General features: G+C 38.6%; 1 protein-coding gene across 1 annotated transcript in view; it reads right to left on the bottom strand.

The window, feature by feature from the left end:
• The window catches only part of LOC132649958 (fibrous sheath-interacting protein 2-like), a 91,084-nt gene that overhangs the window by 48,286 nt on the left and 21,822 nt on the right, over positions 1–20,976 (bottom strand). Inside the window, exons 10-16 of the mRNA XM_060374729.1 lie at positions 13,503–13,574; positions 12,613–12,684; positions 10,978–11,049; positions 6,219–6,328; positions 2,594–2,807; positions 1,754–1,819; positions 1,413–1,510 (exon numbers count right to left, since the gene is read on the bottom strand). Coding sequence (XP_060230712.1) covers positions 1,413–1,510; positions 1,754–1,819; positions 2,594–2,807; positions 6,219–6,328; positions 10,978–11,049; positions 12,613–12,684; positions 13,503–13,574 — 704 coding nt within the window. The remainder of the gene's footprint in view (positions 1–1,412; positions 1,511–1,753; positions 1,820–2,593; positions 2,808–6,218; positions 6,329–10,977; positions 11,050–12,612; positions 12,685–13,502; positions 13,575–20,976) is intronic.

Below are 20,976 nucleotides of genomic sequence, written 5' to 3'. Positions count from 1 at the left end.
ACCAACATTCTTCTGAGTGTCTCACACAGGTATCTAAATCTAACTAGATCAAAATGAAGCCTTATATATGTGAGTTCCCTATCTTTCCAAATTTGCTTCTTTTCTATATTCTATATTTTGGCTAAGACACATGGCTGGTACTCAATGCCAAAAAAAATAAAATAATAAAATAAATAAAATAAAATAAATAACAGTTGCTTCCTTTGTTTCAGAAGAAGCTACTCTAATGCAATTTAGTGCTTACTGAGAATACTTCTTGGGCCTAAAATAGACAATTTCTGTCCTCAAAAAAGTGCAGCTACTAGAACACATAAAAACAGCCCAATATCCTGATTTCTAGTATGGACGTAAGCCTGAGCACTAATGAGAGGAAACGTGTGTGAAAACCTACACACAAAACTATCACCATCACCTTTTTCATCTACCTCAGGAGTCATCTATTAGTAGCCAAGTTCTGAAACTAACTCTGAGATACCTTCAATTTGGCCTCCAGTTCAACTTCATCGCTACTGCCTTAGTTTCATCCCTTGCACTGTTTTTATTTTTCACTTAGTGACTGAACTCAGGTCCTTTTACATGCTACACAAGCACTCTGCTACTGAACTACCTTCCCAGTCTCCAGACTCTTTTTTGTCACAATTGTCCCAGAAGACTTGAAACTAACTTTCCCTTAATCTTTTTTCCTTATTATCCTTTCCACAAACTGCAGCTGTATTATCATTTTAGAATCCAAATTATTCTCTTTTCCTCAATAACTTAGAGGATAAATTTATACTTCAGCAAGGTTCTGGCTTCAATCTAAGCTTATAGGATAATCTCCCTCATTTCCTTGGCTCATGTTCCCACACTTTCTCTCAGTCTGCTATATTGCTTCAATATGTCCTCACATCTATCAGTGTGGAAAATCTCTACTTACATCTCAAGGTTTAAATAAACTAAACCTTATTCAGAACATCTCAAGGCAGGACTAGTCTCCATATCTTCTGTACTCATACTGAAGTTTATACAAATAAAATCTTTTGCTCATTGTGAGGAATTTTGTTTATGTGTGCTTTACATTCAGATGGTAACTATCTCCTCTCTTGGTATCCTAGTTTACCCACATTCCTTCTTCTTTCCTTCTTGCTTAGCCCACGACCTAGACCACAGTAGACTCAGTAAATGTTAGCTATTTGTCATTATCGTCATGATCATGACCATCATCCAATACGTAAGCTCATGAATGTTCAAGTTTATGGTATACTAAGCATGAAGCTGACTTAGCATACCTTGTGATGGAGAGTGTTAAGACCTGCCTAGAACTCAATAATTTCTGACTACACAGTATCAAGTTAAGGAGGGGGCTAGCCCATACAAACAAAAACTAGATAAATTAACCATCAATGTGAAACATATGTGACACAACTTTCTACCTTTTGCTCTGTTGTATTATATACATTTCTCTGTTGAGTTGGTAAAGTTGTTGTCTTAGTAAAAAACTTGATAGTATTTTGAGAATGATGGCTTGATTCTAAAGTAGAACAAAAAAAATTATATACTTTTGGAAATTTATTGAATTATAATTGAAGTAGACTAAAGTACACATAATCAAAATGCACAATTTCTTCAGTTTTATATATTAAACTCATGAAACAATCACCAGAACCAACAAGTGTTTCCATCACAAAAATAGTTTTCTTACGCTCCTGGAACTAAGACCACTCCCTACCCAGCATTCTCACAAACTAATTTTGAAACATAAAATTTCAATTACCTTTGGCTTTTATAAGTTCTTGAGATGATTTCTGGTCAGTGATACGTGTCTTCCTTTTACGATGTGCTTTAAAAAAGACATTTCTTTTTTAATAATGGCCATGGCAAAAGATAAAATGATAAATATTTAAAATGGCAACTGCTTGGTACTCAGTTTTTAGAATAAGATCAAGGGAATAAGAACAGAGACTAGGCTACATGTTTGCTCTGTTGCTGAGCAGGCTTGAATGGTTGGTGTGCTGTGATCTGAACACAGCTGCTGTGTGCTGTGAGGGTATTTCACACGAGTTCCAAAGTTGTAACATGATGGTAAGACTTCAGTTTTGTTTTGGATAATGTTTTTAAATACTTAACATTGAGGATCCAAGATGGCAGCAACCAGTGTGCACCATATCTGAGAAGCAGAGGATCTGAAACTCTCAGTTTGGTGAGTGGAGGGGCAGTTGAAGCCAGAACATCCACATGAGGCTTCCTTAGCTAGAGGGAACAACATGTGAGCTGAGACCATTTAGATCAAGGTCACCTGTGGGCTTTTCTGGAGATAGAGAGTGGTGAACATTTGATACTCCTGCACTTCCCCTTGTTGGGTCTCCTCCTTCTCGGTGGAGCTGGCCCACAGTGCCCGAAGTTCATAGCACAGAATTCCCTGCCCGGAGACTGAAACAGCAAAGGTGGCCCTCCTAGTTCCTCAGTGGAAGCTGCCATCTGTACCAGCTTTCCTGATCTTGGGTTGTGGTACCAACCTTCCGGGTTCCAGGTCCACAAGCAGCTCTATGGTTCTGCAGGGCCTGACAGCCAGTCACTGTACTGGTCACCTAGTCCCTCAGTGGCGGGAGCCAACAGTAGAGGACACCCAGATCCATTAGGCTCATCGGGCCACCCAGGTCTGTGGACCACTGTAAGGGCTCCTCAGGACTTCCCAACAGGAATCTATACCAGCCTCCCAGTTCTGCTGCTGTGTCTGGACTCCCAGTGGACCTCTTTAACAGCATAAGTTCTGCAGCTGCAGCACCACTGAACTGATTACACTTGCATCTGCCCCAGCAGGTCCAAATCTGAGAGCAGAGAAAAGGGGGAACCCCTGTACTTTTTGATTAGACCTGCTAGAGAGTGAGTGCTTCTTCAAATGAGTGCTTGCAGAGCCCCAGATCCAAGGTGCCTCTAAGCTAGCAGCCAGACATCGGATTCCTTACACCCAAACACCCACTGTGGACAACTTAGGGATTCTTGGGACAGCGTTCTCAATATTGAAGCCCTTGTTCTGTGGGTCTACCCGTGGAATCCAGGCAAAAAACTCCTGGAGCCCAGACAGCAGAATACCAGGGGTCTGTAAGTCACTGAAGTATTCAGGGAATCTGTGAATGAACATTGCACCCATGAACACCACCAGTGTCCTCAACCCCTCTTGCACCTGCACCAACCCCTACCCCACATTCCAGGCATCTACACTCTCTTGTACCCTTTTCTTCAAGGCACACATACAAGCACACACTTGTTTGCCCTCATTCGTTCTTCTGTTGCTGCGAACCTTCCTCCTTTAGGTACATCTAAAACACCAACGCACACTCTCAAACCAGTGGACCTCTCTCTACTTTCTGAAGAATACTCCAGATAACAAGAAAGATGGACACAGTCTGAACTACAGAATCCAGGAACAAACAGAGAAGGTTACAGATAAGCAGATGGCCAGAGGTCGGTGTAAGAACACACCCAACAAAAATCAAGACATCATGGCTTCACCAGCAATGGATAATCCAATTCATCAGAAACATGGGAAAATTATTTTAAAGCTATGCTTATCCAGTTATTAGAGGCACATAAAAAGAAAACAAACAAATCTCTCAAAAATACAGCTACAAAAGTAGAGGCAAACAAAGAGGAAATGAACAAAGATCTCAAAGAAATACAGGCAAATATACCCAAACAGACACACAAGTAGAGGCACAATTAATGGCATAAAGAGAAGAAAAGAACAAAAAAAAAAAAAAAAAAAAAAAGAGAGAGAGAGAGAGACCATACTAGAAAAAGAGGAATCCACATTCAAACAGTTGAAGGAAATGGTGCAAGGGATGAAAACAAAATTAAAATTAATAAAGAAAACACAGAGAAAACCCTGGAGCTGGAGAACTTAAAGAAAAGATCAGAAACCACAAAGGTAAGCATCACCAATAGAATAAAAGAGACGGGAAAGAGAATCTCAGGTGCTGAAGATACATTTGCAGAAATTGATTTTTTTTCCTCAAAAAAGTAAAATTGGAGAAGTCCCAAACACAAAACATCCAAGAAATCAAGCACAACATGAAAAGACAAAATCTAAGAATAATCGGAGTAGATAAAAAGAAGATTCCAGGCTCCAATGTTCAGAAAATGCTTTCAAGTAAATCACAGAAGAAAATTTTCCCAACTTAAGACATGCCCATAAACATACAAGAGGCCTATAGAACACCAAATAGACTAGACCAGAAAAGAAATTCCTCATGTCACTTCATAGTCAAAACACTAAATCTACAGAAGAAAAAAAATATTAAAGGCAGAAAAGGAAAAAGGCCAAGTAATACATAAAGGCAGACCAATCAGAATCACACCAGACTTCTCAGCAGAAACTATGAAAGCTAGAAGAACCTGAGCAAATGTCATGCAGACTTTAAGGGACCACAGATGCCAACCCTGACTACTAAATCCAGCAAAGTTTTCGGGACATAGATGGAGAAAACAACATATTACATGAAAAAAATAAATTTAATCAATATTACACAGCAATAAAGCACTACAGAAGATACTAGAAGGAAAACTCCAATCCAATGAAACAACTGCACCCAAGAAAACACAGGATACAGATAACTTCACAACAAAAAATTAAAAGAAAACAAGCAATGAATCCCAGTAAGACCACCAACTCCACAATAAAATGAACTAACATTCATTGGTCACTATTACCTCTCAACATGAATGGACTCAACTCTCCAATAGAAAGAAACAGACTAAGAGAATGGTTCCAGAAACAGTTTCCAACATTCTATTGCATGCAAGAAACATACCTCTGCAACAAAGATAAAAAACTACCTCAGAGTAAAGGACTGGAAAAATGTTTTTCAAGCAAATGGACCCAAAAAACAAGCAGGAGTGGCTATCCTAATATCTAATAAAATAGATTTTCAACCAAATTTAATCAAAAAAGATGAGGAGGGGCACTTCATTCTCATCAAAGGAAAAATCCACCAGGATGACATCACAATCTTGAACATCTATGCCTCAAATAGAAGAGCACCTACATTTGTAAATGAAACATTATTAAAGCTAAAATCACATATCTATCTGCCACCTTAGTACTGGGAGACTTCAACACTCCACTCTCACCAAGGGACAGATCATCTAGACAGAATCTAGATAAGGAAATAAAGACATTTACAGAAGTCCTAAATCAAATGGACCCAATAGATGTCTACAGAACATCTCACCCAAAATCGAAAGAGTACAACTTTCCAGCACCTCACACAACCTTCTCCAAACTAGAGCATATAATTGACACAAACCAAGCCTCAACAGATACCAGAGGATTGAAATATTCCCTTGTATCCTATGGACTAAAGCTGAACCTCAACAACACAAATTAAAAAAAGAAATCTTACACACACATGGAAACTGAGGAACTACCTACTCGATGACAGCTGGGTTAGGAAAGAAATAAAGAAAGAAATCAAAGACTTCCTAGAATTCAATGAAAATAAAGGCACAACATACCCAAACTTATGGGACACATTGAAAGCAGTGCTAGGAGGACTAAGTGCCTTCAAGAAGAAACTTGAAACATCTCATACAAACAACTTAATGGCTCACCTGAAAGCCCTAGAAAAAACAGAAGCAAACACACCCAAGAGGAGTAGACAGCAGGAAATATTCAAGCTCAGGACTGAAATCAATAAATTAGAAACAAATAAAACAATTCAAAGAATCAATGAAACCAAGAGCTGGTTCTTCGAGAAAATCAACAAGATAGACAAACCTTTAGCCAAACGAACTAAAAGGAAGAAAAAAAAAAAAACTATCCAAATCAGCAAAATCAGAAATGAAAAGGGGGACGTAACGGCAGACACTTAGGAAATCCAAACAATCATTAGGACTTACATCAAAAGCCTATATGCCACAAAATTTGAAAATCTAAAGGAAATGGACAATTTTCTTGTTAGATTACCAAAATTAAATCAAGATCAGATAGAATAGTCTTACATCCCCCAAGGAAATATAAGCAGTCATCAAAAGTCTCCCTTCCAAAAAAGCCCAGAGCCTGACGGATTCAGGGCAGAATTCTACCAGACATTCAAAAAACAGCTAATTCCAATTCCCCCAATTCTCTTCAAATTATTCCACAAAAAAAAAAAAAACCAAACAAACAAACAAACAAACAAACAAAAAAAAAACAGAAGGATCATTACCAAACTCATTCTATGAAGCCACAATCTGGATACCTTAACCACACAGGTATGCAGGGGTGGTTCAATATACAGAAATCTATCAATGGAATCCACAGTATAAACAAACTGAAAGAGAAAAAGCACAGTGATCATTTCCTTAAATACTGAAAAAGCATTAGACAAAATCCAACACCAATTCATGTTTAATGTGTTGGAGAGATCGGGGATACAAGGCACATACCAAAACATAGTAAAGACAATATACAGCAAGCCTATAGCCAATATGAAACTAAACTGAGAGAAAATTAAATCAATCCCACTGAAATCAGGGACAAGGCAAGACTGCCCACTCTCTCCTTATCTCTTCAAAATAGTACCTGCAGTCCTAGCTAGTGAAATAAGACAACTAAAGGAGATAAAGGGGATAAAAATCAGCAAAGAATAAGTCAAAGTATCACTATTTGAGATGAGCAACCCCAAAATTTCAACCAGAGAACGTCCTCAGCTGATAAACACCTTCAGCAAAGTAGCTGGATACAAAATTAACTTAAAAAAAAAAAAAAACTCAGAAGCCCTCCTATATACCAAAGACACAAGGGCCACGAAAGAAATTAGGGAAATACCCTTCACAATAGCCATTAATGACATAAAGTACCTTGGTGTGACTCTAACCAAGCAAGTGAAAGAACTGTTTGAAAAAAAACTTCAAGTCTCTGAAGAAAGAAATTGAAGAAGATATCAGAAGACGGAAAAAATCTCCCATGCTCATGGATAGGTAGGATTAACATAGTGAAAATGGCCATCCTGTCAAAATCAATCTACAGATTCAAAATGCCAACACAATTTTTTACAGACCTTGAAAGAAAAATTCTTAACTTCATATAGAAAAACAAAAAACCCAGAATTGCCAAAACAATCCTGTGCAACAGAAACAATAGATGTGGAGTTATCTCCATCTCTAATATCAAGCTGTACTGCATTGCAATCGTAATAACAACTGCATGGTATTGGCATAGAAACAGAATAGTGGATCAATGGAACCAAACAGAAGACCCAGAAATAAATCCACACACCTATGGATAATTAATTTTTTTTTGGGGGGGATACTTGATTTTTGACAAAGAAACCAAAACCATGCAATGGAACAAAAACAGTATCTTCAACAAATGGTGCGGCTCTAACTGGATTTCTACATGCAGAAAAATGAAAATAGATCCATATTTATCACCCTGCACAAAAATAAAGTCCAATTGGATGAAAGACCTCAACATAAAACCAGACACACTAAATCAGTTAGAAAAAAAATTGGCACAGGAGACAACTTCAGGAACACCACCAACAGCACAGGCTCTAAGATCAACAATCAATAAATGGGACCCTATGAAAATGAAAAGCTTCTGTAAAACAGGACACTGTCATCAGATCAAAACAACAGCTTACAAACTGGGAAGGGATCTTCACCAACCCTGTATCTGACAGAGGTTTAATATCCAAACTATGTAAAGAACTCAAAAAGTTTAAAATGCAACAAATCAATTAATCCAATTTAAAAATGGGGTACAGAGCTAAACAGAGAATTCTTTGTAGAGGAATATAGAATGATAGAGAAACTGTTAAAGAAATGCTCAACATCCTCAGTCACTAGGGAGATGTAAATCAAAACAACCCTGAGATTTCACCTTGCACACATCAAAATGGCTAAGATCAAAAACTCAAGTGACAATGCATGCTGGAGAGGATGTGGAGAAAGGGGAACACTCTTCCACTGATGGTGGGATTGTAAACTTTTAGAACCACTTTGGAAATCAATCTGGTGCTTTCTCATGATCTAGCTATACCACTCCTAGGAATATATCCAAAATATGTTATAGTACACAACAAGGACATTTGTTGAACCATGTTCATAGCAGCTTTATTCTTAATAGCCAGAACCTGGAAACCTAGATATCCCTCAACAGTGGAATGGGTACAGAAATTGTGGTATATTTACACAATAGAATACTGCTTAGCAATTAAAACAAGGAAATCATGAAATTTGCAGGCAAATGGTGGGACCTAGAAAAGATCATGCTGAGTTAGATATCCTAGAACCAGAAAGACACACACGGTCTATACTCACCTATAAGTGAATACTAGACCTATATTATAGGATAAACATACTAAAATCTGTACACTTAAAGAAGCTAAGCATGATGGAGGTCCCTGGGTAAGATGATCAATTATCACGCTGAAAGAGAAACAGCACAGACATTGGAAAGAGAAAACAGGAAATACAACAGGAGCCTACCACAAAAGGACTCTGAAATACTCTATCCAGCAGTGTATCAAAGTAGATGCTGAGTCCCATAGCCAAACTTTGAGCATAGTTCAGGGAATCTTATAAAAGAAGGAGAAAATAGAAAGACTTGCAGGGTATAGGAGCTCCACAAGGAGAGCAACAGAACCAAAAAATCTGGGCACAGGGGTCTTTTCTGAGACTGATACTCCAACTAAGGACCATTCATGGATTTAACCTAGAACCCCCTGCTCAGATTTTGCCCATGGAAGCTCAGGACCCAATTGGTTTCCCTAGTAAGGAGAACAGAGACTGTCTCTGACATCAACTCAGTGGCAAGCTCTTGGAACACCCATCTCCCCCTACCCCCTTTGGGGACTCAGACTTGACAGGCCACAGAGCAGGATAATGCAGCTAGTCCTCATGAGACCTGATAAGCTAGGGTCAGATGGAAGAGATGGAAGGGGAGGAGAAACTCCCCTATCAGTGGACTTGGAGAGGGACTTGGAGAGGGGCATGGGAGGTTGGGTGGGATTGAGAGAGAATGAGGGAGGGTTCTACAGATGGGACACAAAGTGAATAAAATGTAATTAATATAAAAAATAAATATTTAATTAAAAAAGAAAAGGGAAAATATTTAGCATTTTAATACATCTGCTTCTTTATGTTTAGCATATCATAAAATAAACATAGCTGTACTGGACAGCATTTCATGTTTATTTATATATTAACAGTTATTCAAACACTTGCTTTCCTTAGAAAGGAACAAGAATATTCTTTTGGAACAAAATGTGCAGGAACTTCTGTAATTCCACAATAAAAACTAGTGAAAGATAACACTAGAAAAAAAAAAAAAAGAAACAGAGACTAGACCTCAGCTTCAGAAATATATGTGTATAAAGCATTTCTTCTGCCAGTGATATGACTCCCTACTGTATGTTTCAAAAGCTCTAAGCCAAAGGAAGTAAAAGGTGCAGAAAGCACATTGGTAGCACTCTTGATCCTCCTTAGGTTCACAGGGGCAGAGGCCTCAAAGACTTTAGTAGATTCTTCATTCATTACTAAGGAAGGATAGTTTCATTAGTGGAACAAAGGACATAGAGTTTACCCCTCTTCCATGTAGATACAGCTATGGAAGAGCATCTTGGTGGGTAGCAGCATCATAGATTGTAGCCCCAGAAGCATAGACTGGAAAACTACCTCTGGATCTTATTAGGAATAGAAAGGTACAGAGGTATGTTAGGAGTCAAGGACTTGGGAAAATCATTGTTCTGATTTGCACTTAGAGGGCTTTGTGAGCTGCAAAAAGTGATCTAGTCCACTTAGGGAGTGTGAAGAGAGCAACACCAACTGAAGATTAGGGCAGTCAATCCAGGGGGCTCAAGGATTTTGACACTGTTCAAAAGCATTACCAAAATTAAATCAGCCAATTGAATTAGATAGATTCTTTTTGTACTATAAGCAGAAGAGAACTTTATCAATTCCATCATTTGATGAAAGAGGGTGGAGGCCTTTTCCACGATTTTAGCAGAAGAGCTCACCAAACCCAGCATACCCAATAATTACTAATTTGTAATAATGAAAGTTCAATTACATTTTAGTTTGACTGGTTCATAAAACAGTTTCTGGTCCGAAACACTTTCCTTCCTTATGTCCATTGAAATCACTAAAAGAAAAGACAATTGAGTTAACAGAATTGCCAACATCAGAAAACATAATATATTAAAATGGCCACTGATTGCTACTGAGTTGGGCTTTCCTAAAATGACTAGTGGAGTAAGACTGAGGAACACTACGTTGTTGAAAAATGTATATAGTAAATAAACATCACTATTTCTAGTGATGAACCTGCCACTATAGTTAAAGGAGGAGAAAGGTTAAGAAAGCACATTGCTGCTGGCCAGTGTTGGTGCATGCCTGTAATCTCAGCACTCAGGAGGCAGAGGCCAGCCTGGTCTACAAAAGTGAGTTCCAGGGTAGCCAGGGCTGTTACACAAAGAAACACTGTATCAAAATACAAACAAAAAAGAAAAAAGAAAACAAATGAAGCATATTGGTAGTTGTCTTGATTCTTCTTGACTCCAGGGCCATAGCTTCACTGACATCAGTAGAACCCCTGTTCAGCAATATGGTATGATAGACTTCCATATGAAACAAAGACTCAGGGTGAACTTTCCATGAAAGGTCCAGATGCTGAGAAACAGATGTCAGCAGAGTCTGACACTTAAGATCTGACCCTGGATCTTCTTGGAGACAGAAAAGAACAGAGACAAATCCATAGTAATGGGAGCTCTGCTTTGAGATAGGCTTAGAAAGTTGTCATCTGAAAAAAAAATCGGGCTATCATCTGTAGCAGTGTGAAGAGAACAGCACCAATTGACTAATATAGAGGACCACAAAAGGGGTGATTCAAAAGCACTATAGCGGATAAGTCATTTTAAGCAGTAGAGATCATTACTGAATATGACTTAATGAATTTATAACAAGGTAAATAAATTGAATAAGGCAATTATTTAAAAAAAATCATATTTCAATTACATTTTGGGTCTAGATTTTCTTCCTTCCGTTTCCAGTCAGCGAAACTTGTTCTCTTAGTATTTGGATAATGATCTTAAAGAAAAAAAAAAAAAGACATCAATTTAAAACACAGAAATGATAAATTGACCAATATTAAAATAACAGAATGGCTACTCATCACTTGGGCTTTAACAAAAAGACTAGGGAACATGAGTGGATATAAACATAAAACAAAATGTTTTTTTCTGTGAGGAATGTTGTGACATGTTAATGTAGGTGGCAAAAACATAAAGCCAAAGGAAGGGCAGGACTGAGAAAGGACACTGGTTGGGGTCTAAGCTCATATTAGGTTTCAAGGGTCCCAGACTTCAAAGGTATTCTTAGACCTTCTGTCAGCAACTTAGCAGCTGAGTTCACCCCTGAGAAAAAATAAGTTAGACGTAATCTCTTTATGCTAAGCAGAGCTTCTGAACATTGGGTAACAGTAGCCTCACTTCCCAGTAGAGGTGAAAATGCATAGAGGCAAGTTCAGAAGCAAGGAGTACAGGGAAGACAGGAGATTATTGTTCCCAATTGATTTGGAGAGTTGTGTTCAAGAAATGTAAGTCTACCCCACTCTGAGAATGTGGAAAGAGCAATGCTGATTTAGGGTAATTAGGGAATGTAGCCCAGAGAATGACAGAGAGGGTAGCAGAGTTAGTAACTATTTCCCCCAAATACACCATTGCTAGATGATGGAGGATTTCCTGCATTGTATGTAGTAGAGATCAATAGCAAATCCAGTGGTCCCATAAATTACTAATTTCTAAGCAGAAAATTGCAATTACATTTTGCTTCTAGAAGGTCGTGAATGAATTTCTCAGTAACAAAATTTGTTCTTTTTCTCCTTGATAGACGACCTTGAAAAAAAAAAGACATTTCTTTTTAACAATAGAATTGACAAACAGATACAATGACATATAAACATAGCAACTGATTACTTGTCAACTGGGGTTTTCATAGACACTCAGAGTCTGGGAACACTCTCTTGCTACAGAAACTGGTGTGATGAATAACAATTCTATGTTCTTAAAAATAACAGATAGATACAGTAGGTCTCAAAATCTCAGAGCCAGAGGAAGACAGAATTGACAAAGTCCATTAGCAGGATACTTGATCCTCTATGGTTCCCAGAGCACAGGTTTCATAAACGTTAGCAGAGCCTTCACCTGAGGATCTGGAAGGGGAATTCTCAAGATAAAATAAAATATTTGGAGGCAAAACTGAGAAGGAGGCAGAGCTGGTGATCAAGGAGTGGCAGCATCAGAATTGGGCTGTAGGTCTATCTTGAGAATGTCATTGGTAAAGCACAAAGATGGTTTAAGTAGCAAGAGATGCAGGAAACTTAGGGTTTTGAACTGGGCTTAGAAAGGCAAAAAAAAAAAAAAAAAGAGCGCTTCCCTGCTTTGGGAGTGTGGAAAGAGTAACATTTATTGAGGAATTAGGGCATCTACCACATAGGGTTGAGTAGCTGGTAACATCATAATTCATAAGCTTTGCCAAAACTACATCATCTGACAGAGAAGGAGAGAGGATTTTTTTTTCATTTAACAGAATAAATCCCCAAACTCTCTATTCCCACTAATGACTAACTTCCAATCATAACATTTCATTTACATTTTTGTTCACTAGATTCAGGGGAAGACTGCTCAGCAAAACTTATTTTATTCCCACTGGAATGATGACAATCTTTAAAAGAAAGAACAGACATTTATTTTTCATAGTGGGCATGACAGAATAAAATCAAGTTTACTACTCAGTTAGGATTTTCTGAAAAGACAAGGTAAGTAAGAGTAGGGAACACTTTACTGCTGCACAAACACATGTTGCAATGAAACCATTTCTATTGCATGTGATGTCATGTGACAAGTTGGTAAGGGGACAGTTTCAACGAGTATCAGGAATTAGAAAGGAGTTTTCCAGGCAGGTGGGACAAACCTTCTAATAGGTCATATTGCTGTCATCTGCAAAATTCATACTTAAGAAATGTGGAATTGTGTTACAAATAATAACACAAAAATATTTTAACGTTTTAAGGACGCTTATAGGTTTGGATTGAGCAGTGTTTGGAGCTATCCTTGGCCACAGCTGGATACTTCTGAGTAGAAAAATGGAGTTGGAGGTAAAGCCTTCTTGGGATGCGGAGCTGTTAAGGAAGGCATGGCTGCTGGAGAGTCACAGGCTTAAGATCTGCCTCTGAATCACACTGGCAGTAGAGAAGTAAAGAGACAGTTCAGAAGCAAGGACTGTTAGGGTTATGAATAAGGCTTGGAGAGTAGTCATCCACAAGATAAGACCTATTTCACTCTGTAGCACAGTGGGGTCAACACCAAGTGATTAGGGTAGTCTAAATCAGAAAGCAACAGAGATGGTGACACTATCACCCCAAAAACCTCATTTTGCAAGAGGATAGAGGACTCCATGCATTATACTCAGAAAAGATCACTACATTATTAAATCCAGAGTTCCCACAAATAACTAACTTCTAGTGATAAAATCGCAATTACGTTTATATTCCAAATTTTCTTGACTTGACTGATCCTCAGGCAAACTCGATCTCCTTGAATCTGTTGAAGAAGCTTAGGGGAGGTATTTTTAAAATTAACAATGGAGAGGGTAAATGATAAAAAAAAAAAATGTTCAAATGACAGCAACTACTAAATTGGGCCTTACCAAAACAACCAGGGAAACATTATACAGGAAAGGTAAATGACAAATATATGCGTGTTGCTGTGACATGTTGCTATGTGCATCAGAGGCTCAAAGTCAAGGGTTGGTGAGGACTGAGAAAGAACACTGGCAGTGGTTCTCATCTTTGAGTTCACAGGGACAGAGGCATGCATGAGGAGAACCTGTGCTGAGTAACCAGAAAGGATAGCTCTTCAGGTGAAACATGGATGAGATGCAGTGTGTATCAACAGGTGCATATGCGAAAGAGCTGTTTCAGGTTTTCTTTGGAAATAGGATAATATAGAGATGGGTTCAGTCATGGGAGTTGTGAAAGAGTTGGTATTCTGAATTGTGTTTGGAGATTTCTCAGTTGCAACAAGTGGTGTAGCCTGCTCTGGGAGTGTGGAGAAATCATGCCGGTGAAGTTAGGGAGTCTAGCCTAGAGTACAGAAGATGGTAACAAGTGTCCATGGGTGTTACCCAGAAAACACCATTTGATGGGAAAGGATATAGGACTATTCTGCATTATATACTGAAGTGATCATTACCAAATCCAGTATTCCTACTAATTAATAATTTCCAATCATTACACTTCAGTTACATTTTTGTTCCAGAGAATCTTGAGATGATTTTTCCATGATGAGACTTGATTGACTAGAGGTTACTGAAGAAGCTTAAAAATAAAAATGAGAAAGACATTTATTTTTAACTGTATAATTAACAAAATCATAAAATGTCAACTATTAATATGACCACTACTACTGAGTGGTGATTTTCCAAAAGACCCAAGGAAACAACAAGGTAGAAATCTCTGATGCTGTAAAACTTCAGGTGGCCAATAAAATGTATCTCTTCACAATGGTGTGATAAATGAGTTTAAGTCACAAAGGCCCAAGACCAAAGGGAGGAGATTAAGAAAGCACACTGGCACTGGCTTTGATACTCAGGAGGTTCTTAGGGGTGACAGGTTTCAGAGGAATCCACAGAACCTCTGGTCCACAACCTGAATGGGTGGTACACTAAGCACGAAATCTAGAAGTTGAGTTGAGTGAGAGGTGCTGGAAGCCAAGGCACAGCCTAAAGTCTGCTCAGGATCTCACTGGTAAGGAAATTATAGAGACAGCTTCACTACCATGGCCTATAGTAAAGTCAGTGTAGTGAACTGCACTTGAGAGTTGTATGCTACACAAAGCGAGCTAGCTCACTCATCAATGTTAGGAGAGTAATACAACTGAGTAATTACAGAGTTGACTCCAATGATCAGATTATGTAACATGGTTTGTGATGGCTAAAGGCCAGACTGATTTGCATTAAAAGCACCAGATATCATGACCAAATTGAGTATGCCTACAAATTTCTATTTTGTAGCCATCATACTTAAAGTTAAAATTTGGCTCAAGGCTTCCTTGGAATGCCTATAGCTCTGCAGTTGTCTTTGGGTTAGTAACAGAAGCTTGAGAAGTAGAAGAACTGCTTGTTCTCGTCTTGTCTTGTGTTGCCCAGGCAAGCTTTGAACTAATGTTCCTCCTGCCTCAGCCCCTAGAGAAATGATTACAGGTGCACTATTTGTATTCTTTTGAGAGGATTTGAGGTGACTATCACATACGATGTGTACACAAAATCTTTGCTACAAGCAGCCACCAGCAGTTCTGAACAGAGGGAGCAATGTCACTAATGACTAGCATCTGAGGTGGAAAGCCTCATTTTGTCACTGAACTGTATTAGGAGATTCTTAATGACTCTTTTGTAAAAAAAAAAAAAAAAAAAAATCAATTCTTAAGTCCAATTTCTGTTGCCCTTATACTCAATGGAACAAGGTCAAATTCCTAGTGACCAGGCCTTCAAGAAAAGCTGAATGGCCACTGAGTCCATGTCAGAGACAGCCCCTGCTCCACCCTTACTATTGAAACCACATGGAGACTGAGCTGCCTGCAGGCTACATGTGAGCAGTGGGTCTATTTCTTCTCCATGCGTGGTCCTTGTGTGGAACATTGCAATGTCTCTGCATGGACCCCTGGGCCCAGAGTTTTTCTCTCTGTTGGTCTCCTTGTGGAGATGCTGTACTCTCGAGTTCTTTCTTTCTCCCCCTTCTTTCATAAGATTGCCTTCACTCTGCCTAAAGATTGGCTGAGTCTCAGCATCTGCTTTGATACCCTGCTGGGTAGAGTCTTTCAGAGGCACTCTGTGGTAGGTTCCTGCCCTGTTCCTTGTTTTCTCCTGCTTCTGATGTCTATCCTGTTTACTCTTCTGAAGAGAATTCATCATCTTCCCTAGGGTCCTCCTTATTGATTAGCTTCTTTAGGACCATAGATTTTAGTATGTTTATCCTATATTATATGGCTAATATCCACTTATAAGTGAATGTAACTGGCAGGTTCTTTGATCACCTTCACCTCTACCTGCGGGGTCAGCCTTACCAGGCCACAAGGAATACAATGTAACCAGTCCTAATGATACTTGATAGCCTAGGGTCAGATAGTAAGGAAGGAGGATCTCCTGTTTCAGTGGACTAGGGGAGGGGCATAGGCAAAGAAGAAGGGCTGGTGAGACTGGGAAGAGATGAGGGAGGAGCCTCCAGGCAGGTTAAAAAGTGAATAAATTGTAATATATAATAAAGAACAGAAAACTGATTTGGAACTGAGTCTGTTTGTGGTGCATTGTGCAAAATTCCCAAATAATTAATGAAAACACTACGCTAAGGAGAAAACAACACTCCTTGCCTCACTTCATCTTTTCTTGTTTTCTCTGTCTCTTCAAACTACTTTTTGTGTACTGTTACTATTTAAAGAGCTCACCCTTTCCACTTTCCTTAAAAATCTGGTTCAACTCCCCCTTACTTTTTCTTGCTCCCTTTCTTCTTTTACATTCACTTTCCTTCTTTATAGAAATAACTAATTTTGATCTTACTAGCTTTTATTATAATTTGGAATTCTTGACCCTACTTTGGTACATACACAATTGTAACTATTTCTCCTTCTTTCTCTACCCATTTTATACCTTCCGTCTTCCAACATCCTTTCTTTTCACCCGATTGTCTTTTTATTCCTCCTGCCACATGCACAACCTCTCTTTATTTTCCTAAATTTCCCCTCTCTTCTTCTATTTTTACTTCCTCTCTCTCTTCATTATGCCTTTAAATAGACTCCTTATTTTCAAATGGCCCTACCCTTACTCTCCATCTCAGATTGGGATAACTATGGCATCCAGCTTTTTGAGTTGAGCAGCTACTGGGTTCGCACTCTCTCTAATACATGGATGCTCATTGTTGGATTTCCCAGTCCCTATTTTGTGAGCCAATTGAGTGAATCCATCCATGCATCCATCCATCCATCCATCCATCCATCCATCCATCCATCCATCCATCTCTATCATATATCTGCTTGACAGTCTCTCTCACCCTATCTATCTATCTATCTATCTATCTATCTATCTATCTATCTATCTAACTACCTACATATCTATCATCTATTAATGTATCTATCATTTGTCTGTCTAGCTTCTTTTTATCTATCTATCTATCTATCTATCTATCTCTATCTACCTATTTATCTATCTATCTTCTATTGGTTCTATTCCTTTAGATACTCTTTCATCAGGCTATTCAACATGATTTCTTATTACTTCCAAAATACCAAACAGCTAATAAACAACGACAACTTAAACAAAAATCAGATCCTAATAAAAATAATGGAAAATTTAAAAGGCAATTAGCAGAAGCCAAAAAAAAAAATAAAAAATGAATGAGAGGACTAAGGGGACAGATGATAGGAAAGAAGACTTACAGAGAAGGACAGACACAATGAAACAGAAAAGAAAACAAGAAAGATAGCAGTGAAAGAAGTGAAGGCAGAAATAAAAAGTTAAAATGATAAGTTTGGGGGAAAAAGTAAACTTTAAAAAATATGAGAGTAAGAGAGACAGTTGTTAGAAAAGCAAGGGTAGGAGGAAAGTATGAACACAGATAGTGGGAAATTCAGAATACGAAGGATTTGGCAATATTACAAAGTGGGAACAAACAGAAAAACAGAAAACAAATTGACTTTTTCAAAGTACCTGAAGTGATGAAGGGTCAGTAGTAAAAGCTTGTTAGAAAGGAAATGATAAATGGCCAAGTGTGATGGTTCATGGCTCTAATCCCATCACTCTGGATGCAGAGGTGCAGGCTGGCCTGATCTACATGATGAGTTTTAGGCCACCCAAGGCTACATAATCATACCATGCCACAAAAATAGATGATAAATAACAGTTGAGAGATAAATGACAGGAGAAGAGGAGGGTAAGAAACAGAGGTACAATCTGAGCCCAAAAATTTTCTTGTTTTAATAGTGACTTCTTCATTTCACCATGAACACGACAAAACCATGTGTTTCTTATTCGTTATTCCACTCAGTGTGACATTTCTTTGTCAAACTTTGTTTCTCACATGTGGTATGAAAGTGGGGGATCCTTCTGCTTCAGACCCCTCTGTTCTGGTACCATGGGTGTGCCTCATCACACATCATGTTGGGCAATTGTCCCTTTTCCTGCATTATCTCTACCAATTCTCAGTTTTCTAGTGGTCCCATCAATCTATTCCAATGATAACTTCTTTCAAGACTCCTCCTTTCCTTCTTCCTTTATTCCTAATCCATAACCTGGGTGTCTTTATCTGTTTGTTTCTTATGTCTCTCCCTTAATAATATCTCTTTTTATCCTCATTTCCAAACTCGATTCTGACTTTCTGAATTCTATTTCTTTTCTGGTCCCTTTAATCTCTTATTCCTTCTTACTGCTTTTTTATTTTTCAACTTGTCACTTCTCAACTCCCCCCCCCCCAATCTGATCTTCCTTCCTCCACAACTTAACTATTTATACTGTTTTTTTCCCCTCTACCATTTCTCCTCATTTGAGAAAGGGCCTCATGGAGCCAAGGCTAACCTCAAACTCATTGCACAGCTAAGAAAGACCTTGAATTCTTGATTTTCCTTTCCTCACCTCCTGAGTGTTGGCATTATAGATGTGTACCACCATAGCTAGCTGTGATGATCAGAATTTAACCCAAGGCTTTGTGCAAGCTAGGCAAGTACTCTACCAACTGAGCTACATCCACAGCTCAAGTTCTTTGTTGCTTCCTCCACTTTCTTTCTCTCCTGCTTTTTGTAGTCTAACTCAGAAAGCAACAGAGATGGTGACACTATCACCCCAAACACCTCATTTTGCAAGAGGATAGAGGATTCCATGCATTATACTCAGAAAAGATCACTACATTATCAAATCCAGAATTCCCACAAATAACTAATTTCTACTGATAAAATTGCAATTACGTGTAGGTTCCAAAAGCTCTTGAAATGTCTGCTCCTCAGGCAAATTCGGTCTCCTTGTATCTGTTGGAGAAAATTAGAGAGGGTGATGGCATTTTCAGAATTAATGGTTGATAAGGATAAAGGATCACATAATGAATGAGAGCAAACTACTAAGTTGTGCCTTCCCAAAACATCCAGGGGAATATTTTACAGGGCAGAAAGGAAAATGACAAATGTATATCTGCAGCTGTGATATGTTGCTGTTTGCACCAGAGGCTCAAAGACAAGGGTTGGTGAGGACTGAGAAAGAACACTGGCAGTGGTTCTGATCCTTAAGTTCACAGGGACACAGGCCTCGTATGCATGAGGAGAACCTGTGCTAAGTAATCAGGATAGATAGCTCTTCAGGTGAAACATGGATGAGATGCAGAGTGTGTATCAGCAGGTGCATATGCAAAAGAGCTGTTTCAGGTTTTCTTTGGAAATAGAACAATACAGAGATGGGTTCAGTCATGGGAGTTGTGAGGAAGTTGGTGTTCTGAATTGTGTTTGGAGATTTCTCAGTTGCAACAAGTGGTAGCCTGCTCTGGAAGTGTGGAGAGAATATACCTGGGTAGTTAGGGAGTCTGGCTTAGAGTACAGAAGTTGGTACCCACTGTCCATGTGTATTACCCATAAGACACCATTGTATGGGAAAGGATACAGGAGTATTCTGCATTATAAGCAGAAATGATCATTACCAAATCCAGTATTCCTACTAACTAATAATTTCTCATCATAACAATTCAGTTACATTTTTGTTCCAGAGATTCTTGAGATGTTTTTTCAATGACGAGACTTGGTTGATTGGAGGTTGCTGAAGAAGCTTTAAAAATAGGAGAAAGACATTTATTTTTAAGAGTTGTCAAAATGATAAAATGTCAATTATTAATATTACAAGTACTACTTAGTGGTACTTTTCCAAAAGGCCCAAGATAACAAAAATGTAAAAAATGCTGGTGTTATAGAAATTTATGTGGCCAATAAAATATATCTCTTCACAGTGGCATGATATATTAATGTAGGTCACAAAGGCACAAGACCAAAGGGAGGAGATTAAGAAAGCACACTGGCATTGGCTTTGATATTCAGGAGGTTCTTAGGGGTGACAGGTTTCAGAGCAATCCACAGAACCTCTGGTCCACAATATGAATGGGTAGTTAACTAAGCACAAAAACTAGAAGGCAAAGGATGCTGAGCTGAGTGAGATGTGCTGGAAGCCAAGGCACAGCCTAAAGTCTACTCAGGATCTTACTGGTAAGGAAAGTATGGAGACAGCTTCACTAGCATTGCCTATAGTAAAGTCAGTGTAGTGAACTGCACTTGAGAGTTGTATGCTACACAAATTGAGCTAGCTCACTCATCAATGTTAGGAGAGTAATACAACTGAGTAATCACGGAGTTGATTCCAATGATCAACAGATTATGTAACATGGTTTGTATCAGCATTAAATGTAATACACCATGTGATGGCTAAAGGCCAGACTGATTTGCATTATAAGCACCAGATATCATGACCAAATTGAGTATGCCTACAAATTTCTACTTTCTAGTCATCATACTTAAAATAAATTTTGGCTCAAGGCTTCCTTGGAATGCCTACAGCTCTGCAGCTGTCTTCGGGTTTGTAATAGCAGCTTAAGAAGTAGAACAGCTGCTTATTCTGGTCTTGTATGGGTTGCCCAGGCAAGCTTTGAACTAATGATCCTCCTGCCTCAGCCCCTAGAGAAATGATTACAGGTGCACTATTTGTCTTTATTGAGAGGATTTGAGGTGACTATCATATATGATGTGTACACAAATCTTTCTGCTACAAGCAACCACCAGCAGTTATGAACAGAGGGAGGAATGTCAGTAATGTCTAACATCTGTGGTGGAAAGGCCCACTTGATCATTGAACTGTATTAGGACCTTCTTAATAACTCTCTCTCTCTTTTTTTAAAATGTGTTCTTAAGTCCAATTTATGTTACCCCTATACTCAATGGAACA

The sequence above is a fragment of the Meriones unguiculatus genome, chromosome X (genome assembly GCF_030254825.1).
Source record: "Meriones unguiculatus strain TT.TT164.6M chromosome X, Bangor_MerUng_6.1, whole genome shotgun sequence".
Taxonomy (NCBI): domain Eukaryota; kingdom Metazoa; phylum Chordata; class Mammalia; order Rodentia; family Muridae; genus Meriones; species Meriones unguiculatus.
This window is presented reverse-complemented; position numbering and strand designations above follow the sequence as displayed.